Source organism: Sander lucioperca, chromosome 16 (genome assembly GCF_008315115.2).
Source record: "Sander lucioperca isolate FBNREF2018 chromosome 16, SLUC_FBN_1.2, whole genome shotgun sequence".
NCBI classification, from domain to species: domain Eukaryota; kingdom Metazoa; phylum Chordata; class Actinopteri; order Perciformes; family Percidae; genus Sander; species Sander lucioperca.
In genome coordinates this window covers 10724600-10743043 of record NC_050188.1, presented here as the reverse complement: position 1 = coordinate 10743043, position 18444 = coordinate 10724600, and the positions used below count along the sequence as shown (strand labels likewise).

At 41.4% G+C, this 18444-nt stretch overlaps 1 protein-coding gene across 2 annotated transcripts in view; it reads right to left on the bottom strand.

Moving 5' to 3' along the window:
• Window positions 1–18444, bottom strand: part of col9a2 (procollagen, type IX, alpha 2) — a 148380-nt gene that overhangs the window by 4182 nt on the left and 125754 nt on the right. Inside the window, exons 1-23 of one of the 2 annotated variants that reach the window (XM_031323351.2) lie at window positions 12823–13114; window positions 11532–11606; window positions 10472–10507; window positions 10148–10210; window positions 8356–8409; window positions 7957–7992; window positions 6256–6279; window positions 6083–6136; window positions 5895–5948; window positions 4659–4709; window positions 4512–4568; window positions 4347–4400; window positions 2815–2868; window positions 2625–2678; window positions 2093–2146; window positions 1848–1901; window positions 1651–1704; window positions 1499–1552; window positions 1356–1409; window positions 548–592; window positions 362–415; window positions 207–260; window positions 74–127 (exon numbers count right to left, since the gene is read on the bottom strand). In XM_031323351.2, coding sequence (XP_031179211.1) covers window positions 74–127; window positions 207–260; window positions 362–415; window positions 548–592; window positions 1356–1409; window positions 1499–1552; window positions 1651–1704; window positions 1848–1901; window positions 2093–2146; window positions 2625–2678; window positions 2815–2868; window positions 4347–4400; window positions 4512–4568; window positions 4659–4709; window positions 5895–5948; window positions 6083–6136; window positions 6256–6279; window positions 7957–7992; window positions 8356–8409; window positions 10148–10210; window positions 10472–10507; window positions 11532–11606; window positions 12823–12894 — 1215 coding nt within the window. In that variant the 5' untranslated portion in view covers window positions 12895–13114. Of the gene's footprint in view, window positions 1–73; window positions 128–206; window positions 261–361; window positions 416–547; window positions 593–1355; window positions 1410–1498; window positions 1553–1650; window positions 1705–1847; window positions 1902–2092; window positions 2147–2624; window positions 2679–2814; window positions 2869–4346; window positions 4401–4511; window positions 4569–4658; window positions 4710–5894; window positions 5949–6082; window positions 6137–6255; window positions 6280–7956; window positions 7993–8355; window positions 8410–10147; window positions 10211–10471; window positions 10508–11531; window positions 11607–12822; window positions 13115–18444 lie in introns of those variants that run through there. The other variant, XM_031323352.2, reaches the window with a different exon arrangement.

The window sequence follows — 18444 nt, the reverse complement described above, 5'->3', positions numbered from 1 at the left end:
CATGAGAATATTAAAAAGGAAAGTATTGCTGCAGATGAGCTCAAATTTAAAGAAATGCAAAGAAGCAACTTACAGCCTTGCCGACTATTCCCTGTGGCCCAACTTCTCCCCGCTGGCCTCTGTCACCCTGCAGAAGTCAGGTAAGATGAGTATGCCTTCATAGTTGCAGTTTCTATCGCTTTAATGTGATAATTCTGGATTTGTACCTTGGGTCCAGGAACTCCTTCCATACCAGCCACACCAGGAAGACCAGGCTCACCCTAGGAGAATGCAGTTAAAGTACAATTATTTGTCCTACTGCGAGTATAAGAGCACACTTCTGATACCTGATAAAAATCCATATTTTGTGTGTATGTGTTACCAGAGGTCCGGGGGCACCAGACATGCCAATGTGACCCCTAGGTCCAGGCTCGCCCTAACAAGGGAAGAGAGATGATAAGAGAAGAGGTATATATTTGCAAAATAACAAAATTGGAAAACTGGAAAAAAAAAAAAAAAAAAAAAAAAGAGTAAAGGTCAATACAACATGGCATATAAAAAGGCTTACCTTAGCTCCAGGTCCACCTTTGGACCCTGGGCTGCCAGGCAATCCCTGCAGACAGAATTATTAACAAGACTGAAAATTGCTGAAAGAAACTCTTCAAAAAGGAAAAAAAAGGTTCTCTGCACATTGTTTTCTGACAGTATGGTGTACAGTTTGAAATACAGACAATAAACCTGAAAATGCAACTGGTAATGAATGTGGATATTAGTACGTGGGTGCTGGTAGTTTCCTTGCAGTGTTTCTGTATGTGTGTAATGGTATATCACAGTAGGGCATAAAGCAGGGTAAGTTATAGTGTTTGAGTTTGCAGCAGTGTTAGTGTCACTGCAATGACCACACAGCAAAGTGTGCATCTCATGCTCCATTACCCTTTAGTCAGAATGATGCGCACACAAACACAACCACACACACAACCACATACAACCACAAACACACACACACACACACACACACACACACACACACACACAGCATACCCACTGGACTGATTGTGATAAATCACTCGCGGTGGGAGGGAGAATGCTATTTCAAGGTGGTTTAAATTCTAAAACAGCGTAGGTCACAGGGTCACTGTTACCTGGATGAGTGCCCAGAAAACAAAACATACCAAAATGTACAGGCTGCTTCACGCTGGTTTCCTCTGTCTGTGTTCTGGCTTTGTTGAATGGAGTAGGAGAACAGATTGACCCCATACGTGGTCTGAGTGACAATAAGCCGTTACAGACAGCCTTATTTGCATGTGCCCGAAGTGGCATTGCTGAACAATCCTCAGATAAACACATCCCCCCTACTACACTGAACGATCACTCACCGCTGTTCCCTGAGGACCAGGAGGACCAGGCATCCCAGCCTGGCCGGGGCTGCCCTGCAGGAGCAGAAAACAGAAGAAGATTAAATTGCCATCTTTTACTGCGATTGAAGTTACTCATCATTATCGCGGCTGGCAACCCTTACCTTGATTCCAGGAATACCAGGTGTGCCATCTTTTCCATCAATACCCGGCAGACCCTGAAAAAGCAGGCAGATGAGTCAGTGGAGTTGATTTGGCACACTCTCTGAACACTGCTGCAACTGTGTAGTGCACAAACAAAAGTGCATTCACTCACATTCTCTCCCTTTTTGCCAACCGCACCCTGTGGGCCCTGGATACCTTGGCTGCCCTGCAGAAGATAACCAAACCAGCGTCAGTGTACTCCCAATGCACAACGGGAACGCTGCCCCATTCAAGTTCTGAGAAATGTTTCATCTTTTTTGTCTTGTTTCACAATATACTTCAAGGGAGAACACTAGGAGAGTCACCTACTTTGTCTCCCTTGTCTCCTGCCTCTCCGGGTGGTCCCTGAGGTCCCTCCTCACCCTGCAAACAATAGAGAGAGACTTAAGAGTAGCTCAGGTGTACTGTGGGTTCCTGTTTTAATATGAGTAGTCACGTGTGTGTGTGAGTGTGTGTGTGTGTGTGTGTGTGTGTGTGTGTGTGTGTGTGTGTGTGTGTGTGTGTGTGTGTGTGTGTGTGTTTGTGTGTGTGTGTGTGTGTGTGTGTGTTCTTACAGGAGGTCCAGGAATTCCTACAGGTCCGTTGATGCCCTTGTAACCACGAGGCCCCTACGGGAAAATAAAAAAGTGCTATTAATCACTTCAGATCAGGGAGGATGCTAAGTCACGGTAGCCTACTATTCATCGCGATAAAGGGGTAATTAGCGCTTAACTCACTTCACTAATAGGAGCTGCACAGAGAGCCAGCCACTCTTGCTTTGGCACTAAGCCGGGGCGCTAACTTGGCTAACGCGGCTAATGTTAACAGTAAGACGGATGGCTACAGCGGATCATTAACTACAGATGGAGGCACCGTGGACCCAGACAACCCCAACTCATTAAAGGAGGGGAGAGATTTGTGTTAGCATCATTTCCATATGTCCCCATTGCTGGTAATGGATGATGTTTGTATAGTGGGAGCAGGTCTGGCTGTGCTTCCTTGGTGCTCATCTAAAAAGAATGAGAACAGCCTTGTACCCGAAAAGAAAGAGGACAAAAAAGTAAGATGTGACTGTGAAAAAAAGGAGAAAGAAATAGTGGTACTCACTGCTTCCCCTTTAGGACCCATCATTCCTGGATAGCCCCTCAGACCCATTGGACCCTAAACAGGAAGCAAGGAAACAGAGGGGTGAGACAGAGACCAGGACCAGACAATTACTACTATGTTCTGTTAAATCAAGTGTGAAAAAGTTTTTAACTTTGCCAAGAGACTAAAACGAGTGGAATTCTCAGCATACCGGAGGTCCTGGGATGCCCTGTTCCCCAGAGATGCCCACTTCACCCTTGGGACCCTGGTGGAGGAAAGGAAAAACAACAGGCTGATTAGTTATCTTTCTGTGCTGCATTCTTGATTTTGGGTACATGTCCACAGAGTTTGACCCAAGAAACTCCAGAAAATCCAGATCTCTCCTGTCTGTTTCTTAAGTATGGAGCTAGAGACAGGTGGTGATTAGCTTAGATTAGCATTAATAACTGAAGCAAGGGGTAACAGCTAACTTGGCTCTGGCCAAAGTAAAAAAAACACACGCCTACCAAGACCTCTAAAGCTCACTAATTAACACTTAAAAATGACAAGTTGTGGTTTTTATGGATAGTACTGCAACTATTTCTTGGCCAGGCCAGTGACTTCCTGAAGACGCGTTGTTACTGTGAGGTAGCCAAACAACCAGCTAAGACTCCAGGAAGTAAGTTCACACAGGCCGCTGTTTGCCAAGAAATAGTTAGAGCAACAACTTGTGGTTTTTACATTTCTGTTTGTGTACAAATTTAACATAGGCGATACATGTTAGTGAGCTTTAGGGGTGCTGGTAGGGAAATTGTTGAACCCCTCCCCCAGTCTTCATGCTAAGTTAAGCCTGGCTCCAGCTAATGTAAAGACAAGAGAGTAGTATCAATCTTCTCATTTAACTCTTAGCAAGAAACTGAACTTAACTGATTAAAAAAAATTATGTTTTTAGCTAAACTCATTGGTCTTCCGACACTAGTGATTTACTACCCTCACCAGCATGCCATGTCTGTCCAGTATCATGCCAGTAAAATAAATCAAAAACAAAGCTTGGGTGATTAGCCAGTTAGCGTGTTAGTTTTATTTCCCAGCAGTCTGAAGATAAATGTGATAATGGTCTTGCTCACCAATCTACTGGTCTTTGGCATTACACAGTCATCAGTAATTTAGCAAGTGGAAAAATTTTCAAAAGTTTTTTTTTTTTTTTACGGTATCTGTGTTTTAGCTCAACAGCTAGTGAGAATGTAAACAGCTAGTGCTGTTTGTCTTTAAGAAGAAGAAAAGAGAGAGTAGCAACAACCTGAGTGCAACCTTGAGTCAAGGCAAGTCTTCTAAAATACTATTCTGACTTGGAGGAACGCTAACTGGTGCGTCAAGTGTCTTGGGCTCCTTGTGTGGGAAGATCAGATGCTAATTCCTGGGGCCTGGTTATTCGCTCCCTTGGAGCCGACTGTGTGCTCATTAGCTGTGCTTAGTACAGCGAGGTGAGAGGGCTGCGCGAACCCCGACTCTCTCTCATCCTCCCTTCATGTACCTGGCTCTTCACCACCCCTTTCATCTGGCTCTCTGCATGCTGACTGCATGGCCAAGGCCAGGCCTGACTAATCACAGCCAGATTAGTGCCAGTCATGTGCCTCTGGGTGGTTCATTAGAGCTAATCCTCGCTTCTGCTGATCCTGAATGGTGGGTGAGTGTGCAGCATGTACATGTATGGGTGTTTGACTGCATGTTTGTATCTGTTCTAGCAGAGATTGTGGAGCTCACCGATTTTCCTATGCTACCAGGCTCTCCGAGAACCCCAGCACGTCCTTTGTGTCCCTAGAGGGCAACAATCAGTCAGTCAGTAGAGTGTCATTACAATTTTGTAACCTAACATAATCAGTGATGCTGAAAAAAACTATGCTTATTACTTGAAAACAAACTACTCACCTTGACTCCCTGCAGTCCCTGGGGGCCTTTAGGTCCTGCTGGACAGTTAAGAGGACACTGTTGTTGAGAGAAGGAAACAGATGGATTATGAAAAGTAAAGTTGTGTCAAAATAGATTTGTAAGGAAGTGGATGTCGCTAGATCATACCTGGAAGTCGGCACTTCCCTCTTCTCCACCGATGAACTTCCCTGGAGGACCCTAGATCGACAGACAGATGATAGAGAGGTAGATGGAGGAAGAAAGTCACCTGGTCACAGTTGCCTCTACTCCCACGAGCTGAGCCAGCACTGTCTCTCTTTGTCCATCTATTTCCCCCTCCATCTTCTCGGTTTATAGATTGAGTTAGGAAGTAAAGTATCTGTACTGAGGCTGCTGATGTCTTCCTGCTACAGTCAGATGACACAGCCCCACTGATCTAATGGGGGTTTATTTACCAAAGGAGAGCACTAAACTTAAACAAATACACTCCCCTGGGCTGGGAACATTACTCTGAATGGAGACACACCCCATCTTTGGAACTACTCAGAGATGCCCACATGAGACTACATACAGCGTTGGAAAATAGACTTGAAAGTGTACCGCTCAAAAATGTTTGTTGTATTTCACCACTTGCTGTCTGTTGGGACCTGAACAAGCAGCAGTGAGCTCTGGCTTTGCTAGGTGCTTTGTTATCACACAGTACATTATAAAAGCATGTTCATTGCTGCTGGTTTTACAGAACAGAGCATGCTTCAACATAGGGTTAGTAGATGCCGTGTCTTTGCTTTACTTCTCCACTGCGATCCCATTCAATAATATAAGTTACCTGCAATTAGATTGATGTAACTATATGTTTGATTGAGCCCAATGAGCTTCGAGTAGCTCGTTTATCTCTCACTCTTTTCACAGCTGATGTCACCAATCTTACTGAAAAAAACTCTTCAGATATGAAATGAATACTGTTAGAAGTTATTTATGTAAAAAATAAATAAAAAGACTATAGCCAATATATGGTTTTCAGATTTTATTAACTCTCAAATATTGATATCAGTGTTTTTAATATTGCTATTGTTGCTGATGGTAACTACCACCCTACTTTTTCTACCCGAACCAACTGTGTTGAGTTTCAAAACAGAAACAGTGAGCTGGGAGGAAATAGTGGGGTGTGATGGCACCATCTGAAACTAAGAAAACTAGGGCGCATGTACAGTATTTTTAATGTACCCAGAAAAGGTTGTGAGCTTGGATTTACAGAGAGTGGACAAAATAACAACATGAAACTCAATAGCACTCCAACCTCTTGATCTCAGGTTTTCCAAAGGCATTTTACCACCAACATCATATTTGTTCCATTCATTTTAGAGAGGTGACAGATGGATAAGATATTTCCTTGTGGACACTTACTGGCTTGCCAGGAGGTCCAGGAAGTCCTGGGGGTCCAGCTGGTCCCATGATACCCTAAACACAGCAGAGGGAAAGAAGCTGTGAATAAGCATGTAAGGGTTCTGGTTGCTTATATACTGTATGTAACATGTTTATGAGATATTTGTAAATCATGAAGGCAGTATAATAAACTAAAGCTGGTGTCCTACCTTTGGTCCAGTTTGTCCAATTTCACCTGGAAGACCAATTGGCCCTGCAGCACCCTAGACAGAGAGACACAGAGAGCAAGAAGGAACAATGCATACACATCCCAGCAAACCCTTCAAAGCCACTAAATGATGATGGCATAACTGTGTTACTGTATACCGTACGAGCTACTTACAGCCAGTCCTGGAAGGCCGGCTCCCTGCGTGGACAGAAAGGACGAAGGGTTAGACTACTGTGTAACAAGTGGAACCAATCCGTCAACGAATCAATTACCATTTTTGAAAGCCAATTAATAATGGCAGCAGTAATTCAGTAATGCTTGTGTACAGTGTCAGAGTGTAGTGTAAACAGTGCTCAAGAAGAACAAAGACACAGAACACAATCAGTATATGTTTGCTGTGTCTTTTGCTTGGAAGTAATTATAAACAAAGTGATTAAGTAAGTTAGCCTTCTTGGAGAAAGAACAGCCCACAGGGCAGGATCTCCGGTCCATGCAGCGTGATGCAGCTGGCTGTACAAGCACAGCCCCCAGACAGCACCGCCTGTTAATGCTAAACAAAGGATTTAACTAATAGCGTTGCATTCATGCATGACATTGGATGACTCTGGACTTAATGTTTGAATATATTGGATGATGTCTGATGGACACTGAGCACCACCTAGTGGTATTGGACTGTGTTACAGATGGTGTGCTGGTACATTGATTGGTTTGCATTTACTGGTGTTGATAAAGTCAGGAGTCACATTTGATTATATAATTGATAGCAGCGTTATTCCATATTAGGGACTGTCTCATGTCAGCTGTAGAAAGCATATGCCACATCTGGGTAAACTAAACCCAAAAGGGGGCACAGCTGGTCAGGCATTCAGGCATGAACAAAAAGGGACTCGGGAGGTTGCCTTAGAAGACCAGCTGGGTTACAATATGTTTGTTTGGAAACTGACAAGGCTTTAAACAATGCCTAATTCAGCCCGTCATAATTCATAACTTCATAAATATCATGACAGCCCTATGAGATAAAATGTAATTAAATTAATCATACTGTACCTATACTGTACAATTTTGAGGTATTTGTACTGTACTTGACTATTTCCATTTTATGCCACTTCTCCTCATTTCAGATGGAAATATTGTACTTTTTACTCCATAGATTTTACATAAAAAAACAAGCTTATAAAATACTATTCAATACAGATTAAACCTGTGGTTCCCAACCTTTTTGGCATGTAACCTCTTCTTGGAGCTGCTTGTCATGTTTTAGATGTCTATGAGTTGTTGGCAGTTCCACCAAAAAGAGACTTCTAGTCTTAACTTCTCAGATGATTTCTTTTAGATAAATGTTAAACGTTCAGGGCCCCAAAAAGGCAAAATTATCCATATTACCCAGAAAAGCAAAGATAAGTACAACGTTGTATTGCAGAATGTTGTTTTCTTCTGATGGCCAACATATCATCCTGTGACCCGACCTGACCCCCAGGTTGGGAACCACTGGACTAAACTAACTGTATATAAACTAGTTCAAACTAGCTTCACCTCGACCAGCTTCAACAGTAAAAATGTTACTCATGCATTGATACATCAGTAATAATTTAATTATGTGACAGAATTCCTTTACATTAATAACATATCACTCAAATAGTACTTTTACTTTTGACATTTTCTGATACAACATGCTGATAATACTTCTGCACTTTTAGTCAAGCTTGAATGTAGAACTTTTATTTGTTCCGGAGTATTTTTACTTAAGTAGAGAATCTGAGTACATCTCCCACCACACACAGTATAAGATATGAATTAAAAACATATTCAAAAAGTTACTCATCATACCTACTTTACTGTACCAAAAAGGTGAGTGACAATAAATAGTTTACTTACAGGAGGTCCAGGTTCACCACTTGGTCCAGGTTGACCCTGCAGACAACAGAAAACAGCAATTTAACTATAGTAATGATATGCCAGGACCTTTCACAAATAAATGAGAATTATATCGATATATAATGCACTACTTTTGAAATAAATACTTAGAGGGACAGCAATTCTCGTGCCTATTTATCCTGTAAGCTAAGGGTTTAGTATCATGACCAGATAATGTGAACATGACCCAGGGACTTTTTTGTTATAAAACTGACCCTCTTGAAATATGAAAGCTTTATTCAAGCAACACCGCCACATGGTGATACATGTTAATGTCTGAGATACAGGTTTTCCACAGAATAGCATTATAATGGTGCATTTGTTCTAATCATCCTTCCAGGTGGAGGTTTAGACACTTGCCTTAGGGCCAGGGCTTCCAATAGGACCTCGATCCCCCTTTGCTCCAATCAAACCCTGGAGACAGACACAAAGAGATGGTATGCTACACATGCACATAGAGGTCAAAATAGCAAAGGAAAGACAATTGAAAAAAACTAAATATCAAGTTGCCAGTGTGCTTTCAACGGGCTGTATGGGACTTGAACTCACCTTACAATAAGGCTAATCACACATTTGATCGAAGCTGACACTGCTCTTGTATGTAATTAGGAAACAAACTTGAGATTGAGATTCCAGGGCGGATTACTGGCTAAATCTCTGAGGAATGCATGTGTGTGTGTGTGTGTGTGTGTGTGTGTGTGTGTGTGTGTGTGTGCTTCTGTTAGCATGTGACCAAGAGGCATTGATACACTGACTCACCTCAAACCAAGACTGATGCAGCAACTGAAGCTGCGCCACAATTAAAGTAATATGAGGTAAATCAATACGCCTCACTACCTGTGATTGCTAGAGATTTAATAGTAATCAGCATGTAATCAGAAAGGGATTTGGGTGGGGTTTGACATAAAGTATATCAACTTCATGTATAATTCCTCATAATTTGTTCACAAAGCTATTCATACAGTCCTGCAAAGAAAAAAGTTTTAATTACTAAATCCCTGTGTTGACAATAAACCAATAGTTGAGAGAAAATTAGGACCCAGACACAGAGGGAACTTCTGAATGCTTTAATGTGAAAATAACTCAGCAAATATACAGTAGCTTTATGTAGCTCAATTATCTTGTTTTACTTATAAATCTTCAATTGGAAAAAGGGAACAGTGAAAGTCAATGCTTTAAATGTTACATTAAAGCTAAAATGTAGCTTAAAGAAATACAGTTTTGATGACTTTTTTAGTGATCTCCTTTTTTATGCCCACCTTATGGTGACTTAAAAAGGTACCCTGTTACGTTTTTCAGTTTTGTTTACATTCAACATTTGTCATCTAAACCCATTGTGTCCATCTTTAAGGTTTAATATTTACTCATTGTCTACCTTATAAAACATCTGCAGAGCCAGACATTGTCTTGGATGCAGTCGAAGTCGTCACAAAAACCGAGTAAGTGGACCTTGAATTACTACTTTAATGCTTCAAAGTCCTAAATGTGCAATGGTTGGAATAACAGCCAGTGAGCTCACATGTAAACAGTTCCATTGCTGATGAAGACTGTGTGACACCATTGAAAGCTCAGGAAAAAGTTAGTACTGCTTAAGGTGGGGTTATTCTGTCAAATCTGCAAAGCGGTCTAAATAAACGTAATAAAATTCCAGTCAGCACAAATGTATATCACATCACTCCAAACTCATGCTGTATATGTGGGTCGTCATGCATGTACTGCTGCTAATGGTGATACAAACAACACAGAGAGCCACTCATCATTATCTTTTAACATTGTTCTGCTTCCTGGCTAATTTGTTTGTCATTTTATTCATGGTAACGTACACTGACCCATTGTTGAAGTATTCTATTTTTTCTTACAGATTCTACTTATACTCTAGTAATGAGTGGTGGCTTCTTTAGAAATATTTTTTATTTTTATATAAAGGTATTTTCAAAAGTTCTGTTGCTAGGTTTTGTTTCCTCAAAGTTTTTTTCTTTTCCTTATTAAGCTGATTAAGCCTCTCAGAATGTTTGTTTTGTAGGGAAACAGGTTATGTTATTTTCAAAGCCAGTGTCTCTCTCTCTCTCTCTCTCTCTCTCTCTCTCTCTCTCTCTCTCTCTCTCTCTCTCTCAAACACACACCAAACTCCGGCATCTGTCAGTTTACTCACATCAATGCCATTCTCTCCTGGTGCTCCATCGGGACCTGGCTCTCCTGGCTCTCCCTTTTGTCCCTACAATAAAAAACACACACACACACACACACACACACACACACACACACAAACACACACACACACACACACACACACACACACACACACACACACACACACACACAAACACACACACACACACACACACACACACACACACACACACACACACACACACACACACACACACACTATTGTTACGGACAAAAAAGAAGTATACATAAAAATGTTAAAGGTTTCGTAATATAAAATCTGACAAACAGTACAATACAAACTTACTGGTGGACCAGGGGGCCCAGGTGGTCCTTTGTCTCCCTGCAGAGAGATAGAGTGGTGACGTTAACCCTTTTGATTTAATATTTGTTCATTTAACAGCATGACGTGGCCTTTTAAAGTCATTCATAAAACTCATTACTTTTGCTCATATCTGTGTCTATCTCTCTCCACAATGTCTTCATCAGTGATACATCTGACAGTAGACAGGTGCTAATAAGCTCTGTGGTTCACTTGGATGGTCTCACAAAAATAACCTGTCCCCTTTAACTATAATGAATCAAAGTTTGTTTTGTCTGTTTTTTGTGGTATTGTTTAGTATTGTTTTCTCTGTTTGACTGACATATTATGTTGCCATCTTGGCCTTGCACAAGTGTTCCAGGCAGAAACACATGTTCAGTGATTATGTTGTAAACAATACATGGGTTCTCATGTTAACATCCCACCTTTTATGTGGCAGAGACCCAAAACGGGAAAGCCCCAGTGTAGAAACTGGAGGGCAGTTTGGACCAGGCAACAATTGCTCTTCGCAATGGGAGGTGTTAACGTAATGTACTAACTTATCCACATGCTTAGAACTCAACAGTAATCAGTCACAAGTAAAAATGCATATTCATATAGTGAAGGTACAGGAAAAGATTAAGATAATAGACTTATGTTAATAGTTCAAACACATTAGCTGATCTAAACAAATCAAATATCTAATCTATCTGATTATGGATCACGGAGCAAACACCAGGTTTTTACAGGCAGTGTATTTCTTACTCCACTAGCCCAGCAGCCTCCATTTTAAAATATATTTATACAACCTGTGTGTAGTTAACCCTGCAAATATCTCAAATGTATCACATTACTGTGACACAAACTCAGGATTGAGGCAAGGGTCTCGTCTCAAAGACCCCTCTCTCTGCTGGGAACAGAGCTCTTTTGTGCCACTGTGTTTTCATTTGCAGTGCCCTCTGCTGGCAAGACTCCAGTACTGCAGAGCAGCACAGGGTTGGTATTTCTCCAGCACAATGATGGTCTTTGTGCCAGATCTGCTGGGCAAACCTGTGTGGATACTCACATCAATGCCGTCTGACCCAGGCATGCCAGAGGGGCCTGGTGGGCCGGGCTGGCCCTGAGGTCCGGGTGGACCCCTCTGAAACACAGGCAGAAAGACATTTTAAGACTGTCAAGTGATGACAACCTAAGACATTCTTATAGTACTGTGCACATTTTATAAACTGTAAAATCCTGTAACAACATAAAGATTATAACGACATTGTAAGAGGTAGAGCAAAAGGTGCAATAACATAAAAACAAGTTAAAAAAATGCATATGTAAATAACACATACATAAATATGCATGTACTTGTCTTATGGTGCAGGACAGACCTAAATCAAATCGATCAATTCAAGGCAGGTAACTGCATTGTGTCCAATGTATGCAGCACAACAAAAAACACAAAAAAAGGAACCGAAATAAGGAAAACTTGGATAATATGAATTAGAATTGGTGTAGGAGAGGGATAAAAACAAAGGAATGAGGAGGAATGTGGAAGGAGGGGTCATGAGACTGGCACTGTTTACCCCACAACCCTCACCTCACTCCCCCCCCACATCCCAATGTCTCCTCAGCCCGTCTTGAATATCATTTCAGTGGATCAGTCAGTCCATCAAGTGATAAAAGCCATTTTAAATCCAACCTTGAATTCTTCCAACTGTTCAAAATGTGTAAAATGCAAAATGAATAATCCTTAAGAGCAAAAACTGTTAGACGTCCAGTAGTTAACACGTAGGTGTCTGTTTGAATAGGGGCTTTCACGCTCAGTGGACAAAGTTAGTGTGTGATGCATGTGTGTGTGTGTTTGTATGTGTGTTGGTGCCCACTGATATCCATCTCTGCCATGAAAATCAAAACCAAATCTTTGATGTTTTCCTCCATTCTTCGAGTAATAAAAATCTTCTAGGCCAAAAAAAAAAAAAAAGAAACCAAGGTAATCGCAAATCCTTGCCTTCAATAGTATCTCCTCAGTTAAATCTTCAAAAGAGATAAGAGTCCATATACGATAAGGATGATAATCCACAGAAGATAGTCCGGTTTCATTTTGTCTCCACAGCAGAAAACCCATTTCAAGCTCTTTCTTTTACATGCATGCTATAAAGCCAGATGATCACCACAAATAGACCAGTCTTGGTTCAAACTCCTGCATTTCGATCACTTTAACCAGCATCAAGACAACACACAACCTATAACATTACCTCAAGACATCCAGCACCTGCTGGCCCTTTCCAAGGGCCCTTAACCCCATTGAACCCCAGAATAAAGGAGCCAAGCCTGAGCAGAGCAGGTCTCAACCTCCCCTGTCCACTCACCACTTGGGCCAGAGCCAGGCACAAGGTCTGCAGTATTACCCAGGTCTTCAGCAAGGCAGAAAGAGCAGCCATGGTCCCTCTCCCCTGTCTGTCTCTCCTCGGTTCACCAAATCCTCTTTTCGCTCTCCTCTTTCCGCTCCCTTACTCCTCTCCAGGCCGGCACAGTGCAGAACTGGTGAAGCAAAGCTGTCCGAGAAGCAGGTGGGGGGGGAGGGATGGGGGGCTATGTGCACAGCCCCGAAAAATCCACTCAGGAGGAAGGAGAGAGCCGAGGGTGGAGAGGGATGGAAGAGGAGGGGTGGAGGTGGAGAGGGAAGAGGGCAGGGAGAGAGAGGGAGAGGTGTAATCCTGCCCCACAGCCGGCCTCTGAAAGCAGAAGAAAAATACTCTATATGCACCCATCAACAGTGTGGAAAACACACACACACACTCACACACACACACACACACACACACACACACACACACACACACACACACACACACACACACACACACACACCTATAAATAGTTACACACACAAGTTTTCACATTAGATTTGGGGCAGGGGGAAACTGAATATTTGCTCAACATGCAGCTTCTGTGAATGGTTGATTTATTAATAATTAGCTTTCTTTTTTTCTTTTTTTTATAAAGTTCTGAAACCAATTGGGCTGAGCAGCCATCAAGCTCCTCCCAAAGCTGTGGGAGTGCACCAATAAATGAAACCTGTGTAAAACACCTAAACACAGGACTTTGAACAACTTTCTGCTTTTGCTTCTGTCTGTCCCTGCAAATGTGCTTCGGCGTTGTTGTTTTTTTCCTTACCCTGAGGCTATTGTTTGCATGGTGGTGTAAATATCTCCAAACATTTCCCATGTGACTGTTGTACCGCACAGATGAGAGGAAGCTGAGATCTCCTTGGAGTATATAGCATTTCGTTGTCTTTGTACTTTGTACTCTGCACAATGACAATAAAGTTGAAACTAATCTAATCTAATCTAATATAATATAATCTAATATAATATAATCTAATCTATAGCATATACATTAAAGAGATTTAATCAGGGAGGAGGACGTGGCAGTATTCACTTTGTCAATAAAAAAACGTGACTGTTAACTGACATAAAGGCCCAAGTAAGATATAGCAAATAATGCACCTAATCACAACTCCTGTCTTAATGTTTTAAAGACATTTACTGACATCTAGTGGTCATTTTGCAAAGAGCCAGTTAGTTCCCACAGTAATCCAAAGTGGCCTTTTAAGGCTGAATAAACAAAGCTCATGGAAATGTGAAAAAAGACAGTATAGTGACCCCTATTGTACAGATATTACATTATACCAAATGCAGCAATTATCTATGTGTCCACTAGATGGCAGCATATACACATTAACAGATGCCAGTTTGCAGAGCAGCTTGGTTGCTGTAGAGGCCTCCACTGCTTCAACTGGGGATAATACATGTGTTCTCCTGAGGGGTGATAAAGACCGTAGTAAGGATGCTGAGAAGAGATGCATTCATCAGTGAATTGAGATGTATTGCACACAACAGGGAATTTTAGCAGACCCCATTAAATAAATTAGGAAACCAGCTCAGTGGTGGCTTCTGTTACTGTATGTGTTCTGCACATTTTTTACAGACACTGCATTTATAACACTCTAAGTCAAAATTGTCATTGCCTTTTTCATACACTGCCCAAAATAATTAAATGTAACCTATTATCTGGTGAACACTTCTTTTCCAATGTCATATTTTTTTTTGAATAAGAGGGAATAGTAATAGCCAACTGAATACCTTGAATTAATGCAGAAACACAGTGTAATTCTGAGCTGTTTTGTGTATAATTAATCTATTTTTGTACTATATTTTACAACCTCAACATTAGTTTTCTAAGCCAAAAGTCTTTGTTCACACATGGAGTCAAACCTGTTGGTTTGCTCTTGTTTGAAAATAAAGAAATGCAAAAGTATTTGACAAAATGACAGACATGCCTTAGAATATAAAGCAATTAAATACACAAGTCGTGTAAAAGTCTCTGTATCTTTGTGTTTTTGTTAAAGTAATTGGTTTAACTACGTTCTGAAGTCACAGTTTGTTGTGCTGTAGTCATGGATTGCATTATATTGTAAGACGTTCCTGTATGTTCCTTCTGCGCATTCATGAAATCAGGTTGATAGTGTATGACAGGACAAGTGCTGTGTGTAGCAGTATCCAAAAAGAGTGCACCAAATCTGCATTTTGCAAGGACCACAAGCACTAGTAATGATTTTCTAATTCATCATGCTCCAGTGAACTGTGACGTGTTTGCCTCAATGCCACTTCTCCTACAAGTATGCCTTAAAAGTGACAATGTCAGCAAAGTTCTGCAAATCCAAATTACAAAATAGTATTTTCTTGTAATCCCTGAGTTACTTCCTTCAAGCAGTTGAAAATTGCAACATCAAAGAAGAGCTTGGTTTAGACCCATTAACCCTTCGATGCCATATGCAATTGATTGAAAGAAATATCAAAAGTAAAAATGTAAAGCAACAGCCAGCAGCCACTTAGCTTAGCATAAAGACTGGCATCTGGGGGAAAAAGCTAGCCTTTCTCTGGCCAAAGAGATATAATGCGTTAATGAGTGCATTTTCTTATCTTCTGACAGAGCCAGAGTTTCCCCTTGTGTTCAGTCTCCATGCAAAGCTAAGCTAACCAGTTTATGCTTGCCTCAAGCTTAATATAGCGCTCAAAAGTCTGATTCCGGAAGTGAAAATCCCATTCATTTTCTCCATAAGGATTTTGATTAGCCATGAAGTCTAAACCATTCAAGGTAGACTTACCCTGAGCTATGAAATTGTGAAACAAAGGTTTATGCCCCTGTAGAAGCCACAAGTCCGTATGATATCAACCTTGGTTTATGATCATGATTCATCTTGTAGTTGGTTGGCCTGGTTCCAGGCTTAAAACCTTTCATATATATTTAAGCATTTTCTGATACATCAATGGAGATATTGAATGGGGGAAATCATTTCCGGACCCTGAGCTGTTCAAAAAGTGGACGGACATTGTTGAGCTCTTTTGAGCAGACAAATATGAGAGTGGTATCAATCTTCTCACCAAACTCTAGGCAAGGAAACAAGCAGGCACATTTCCCAAAATGTCGAACTTTGGTTTTAAACAATTCAGTCACCTTCAGTGAACATAAGCTAACAACTAGTCTTTAGGCAACTGTCTGATCCACATCTACTGAGCCTGGCTTACTAATGCTGCTCTGTTGTTGTGAAAATCTGTCGCAGCTCGATTCTGATTTGAATTTCAGGAAATTGAGAGATCAAATGCATGAAAATGCGTCTATATCCAAAAACGTACTGTGTTGATCTTCTCACGGGTGAAAACTGAAAAAATATCATCATCCAGTTGTTGTCTTTCTCATTATAAGCGATTCCCCAGCCTCCTCAAACTTTGAAAACAGACAAGGAAAACATTGGCCTCTCCCGATTCTCTCAGTCGCTCTCAATCTTTCTCTGTCTCTTTCTCCCTGCTCATGTTTAAATTCTCAGGGGAATATGACTTAACTTTTACTTTCCTAAATGAAAGCAATCACATCTTGTTTCACGAGTGGATAACAAAGTTATCACAGCTTGCTGAGAAATGCATGAGGCAACATGCCACCCAAATTCAACCAATAAGTGATTATCACACATCCTCATATACCCACCGGGTTATTATTTGGCCTCCACACAAATGCACAAAACAGAGCAAAGCAAAGCAAAGCAAAGCAAAGCAAAGCAACGCAACGCAACACACACACACACACACACACACACACACACACACACACACACACACACACACACACACACACACACACACGCGTGCTCATGCATTAAAGTAAAGCCTAATTGAAATATTATGAGTGACCAGGGAGGTTTTGGTTCTGTGCTGGTATTCAGCTCTCTGCTCCCACTTTTTCCTGAGAAAGATCTGTTCACACAGACTGGCTGTGTCCATTCCCGCTCTAATAAGACGCCTGAGAGAAAAGGAGAATGGAAGTCATCATTAAAGTCTGACGCAAAGACAGGAAGACACACACAAACACACACACACACGCCCACCTTACGATGATGACAGACAGGGTAAATATTATTCTTGAGTGCAGGTGTGAGGAGTAGCAGCAAAGTGATAACAGAGGAGGTCATTAACAGCCCAGCAGGCTTCGAGGCCGACCCTGAGGTTCGTACTGTGTCGGGCCTTCAATTAAAAAGGCATAGTTTACAGTCAAGAGCAGAGGGAGGAGAGGTACACACTGACAGACTGATGATATACAGGCAGAGGATATTAGTCTGCCTGTTATGAAACACATTCATTATTGTGGTTATTCTCTCGATGTGAAAATCACTCCAGTCAGTCAGAGGATAAAGCTTCTTTGACATGTAAAATTATTGGGGAATTCAGCAGATGAAGACATTTTGTGGTGCAATTTGCTTGTCCATCATGAAGCTAACAGCGCAGTTCATTTAAGGGTGTGTGCATGCGTGTGTGACAGATGTGATAAATGTTCCTTCAGACTTTCCCTCCTCTTTGTTCAATGACTTCAACCCCTAAAAGACACCAGTTAAAAATATTCATCTATTGTACAAAACCACTTCCAAAACACCAGTCTTGAAGTGCATTTACAGATTCACTGACTGTCAGATCTAGCTTCTCACCGAGCCTGCTACCTAAATTGAACCTGATGTAGTGCAGCGAGACCCAGCTGTGCGGTGAGAACTGGCCCAGAGTCACAGGCTGACAAAGCGATGACTGGTGCCGGGATTTAAAAACACCCCGTTTAGCAGCCACTGACCCCAGTCTGAGCAATAGGTGAGGTGTTTCTAAGCAACAAAGCATGGCAACACATCACATGTCAGACCAAAGCCCAGAGCTGCGCTCCACTACCATCAAAGATAAGGAAAGAGGCAGCAGATTGTTAGTATTGCTTTAATATGTTTACATTGGCAAACACATACAAATATTTCATACTCTGACATTATTATGGTAGCTAAATACACTATTATAGTTGTATCCTCCACAAGTTTTCCCAGCCTTTCCCAGATTTAACTTTTTCGGGCGACGAAATGCTGTTTTCAGCAAACATAACTGGTGAAATATATTGGCCTGTGGAGGTGATCTGGCATGAAGCTATGTGCTTTTAAAATCCTATTTGAGCTTTGAGTGTGAGATTTCCAAACTTGAAACATCATAAATAACAAACAGTAAATCCAAGTTATCGGAATACATGTGTTGCAGATGTAAAGCGGAAACAGGCAAATGATGTCGAAAACAATGTTTTCAGGCTTTTTAGGGATTATACTGACACGTGTTACACGTTTTGAGCTGGTGCACTCTTATGCGGGAGCTAAAGGAGTAGTTTGACGTTTTGGGAAATAGTAGGCGAGAGTTAGATGAGGAGATTGATACCACTCTCATGTCTGTATGCTAAATGGCCAGCAGACAGTTAGCTTTGTTTAAAGACTGAAAGCAGGGGGAATCGGCTAGCCTGGATTTGATAAAAGGTGACAAATTCTGACATCCAACCCCTTTAAGTTACCTCATTAACATAATTAGAGGTGCTTGTAGGCGTTGCTTATAGGACAGAGCTAAGCTAGCTATTTTCTCCTG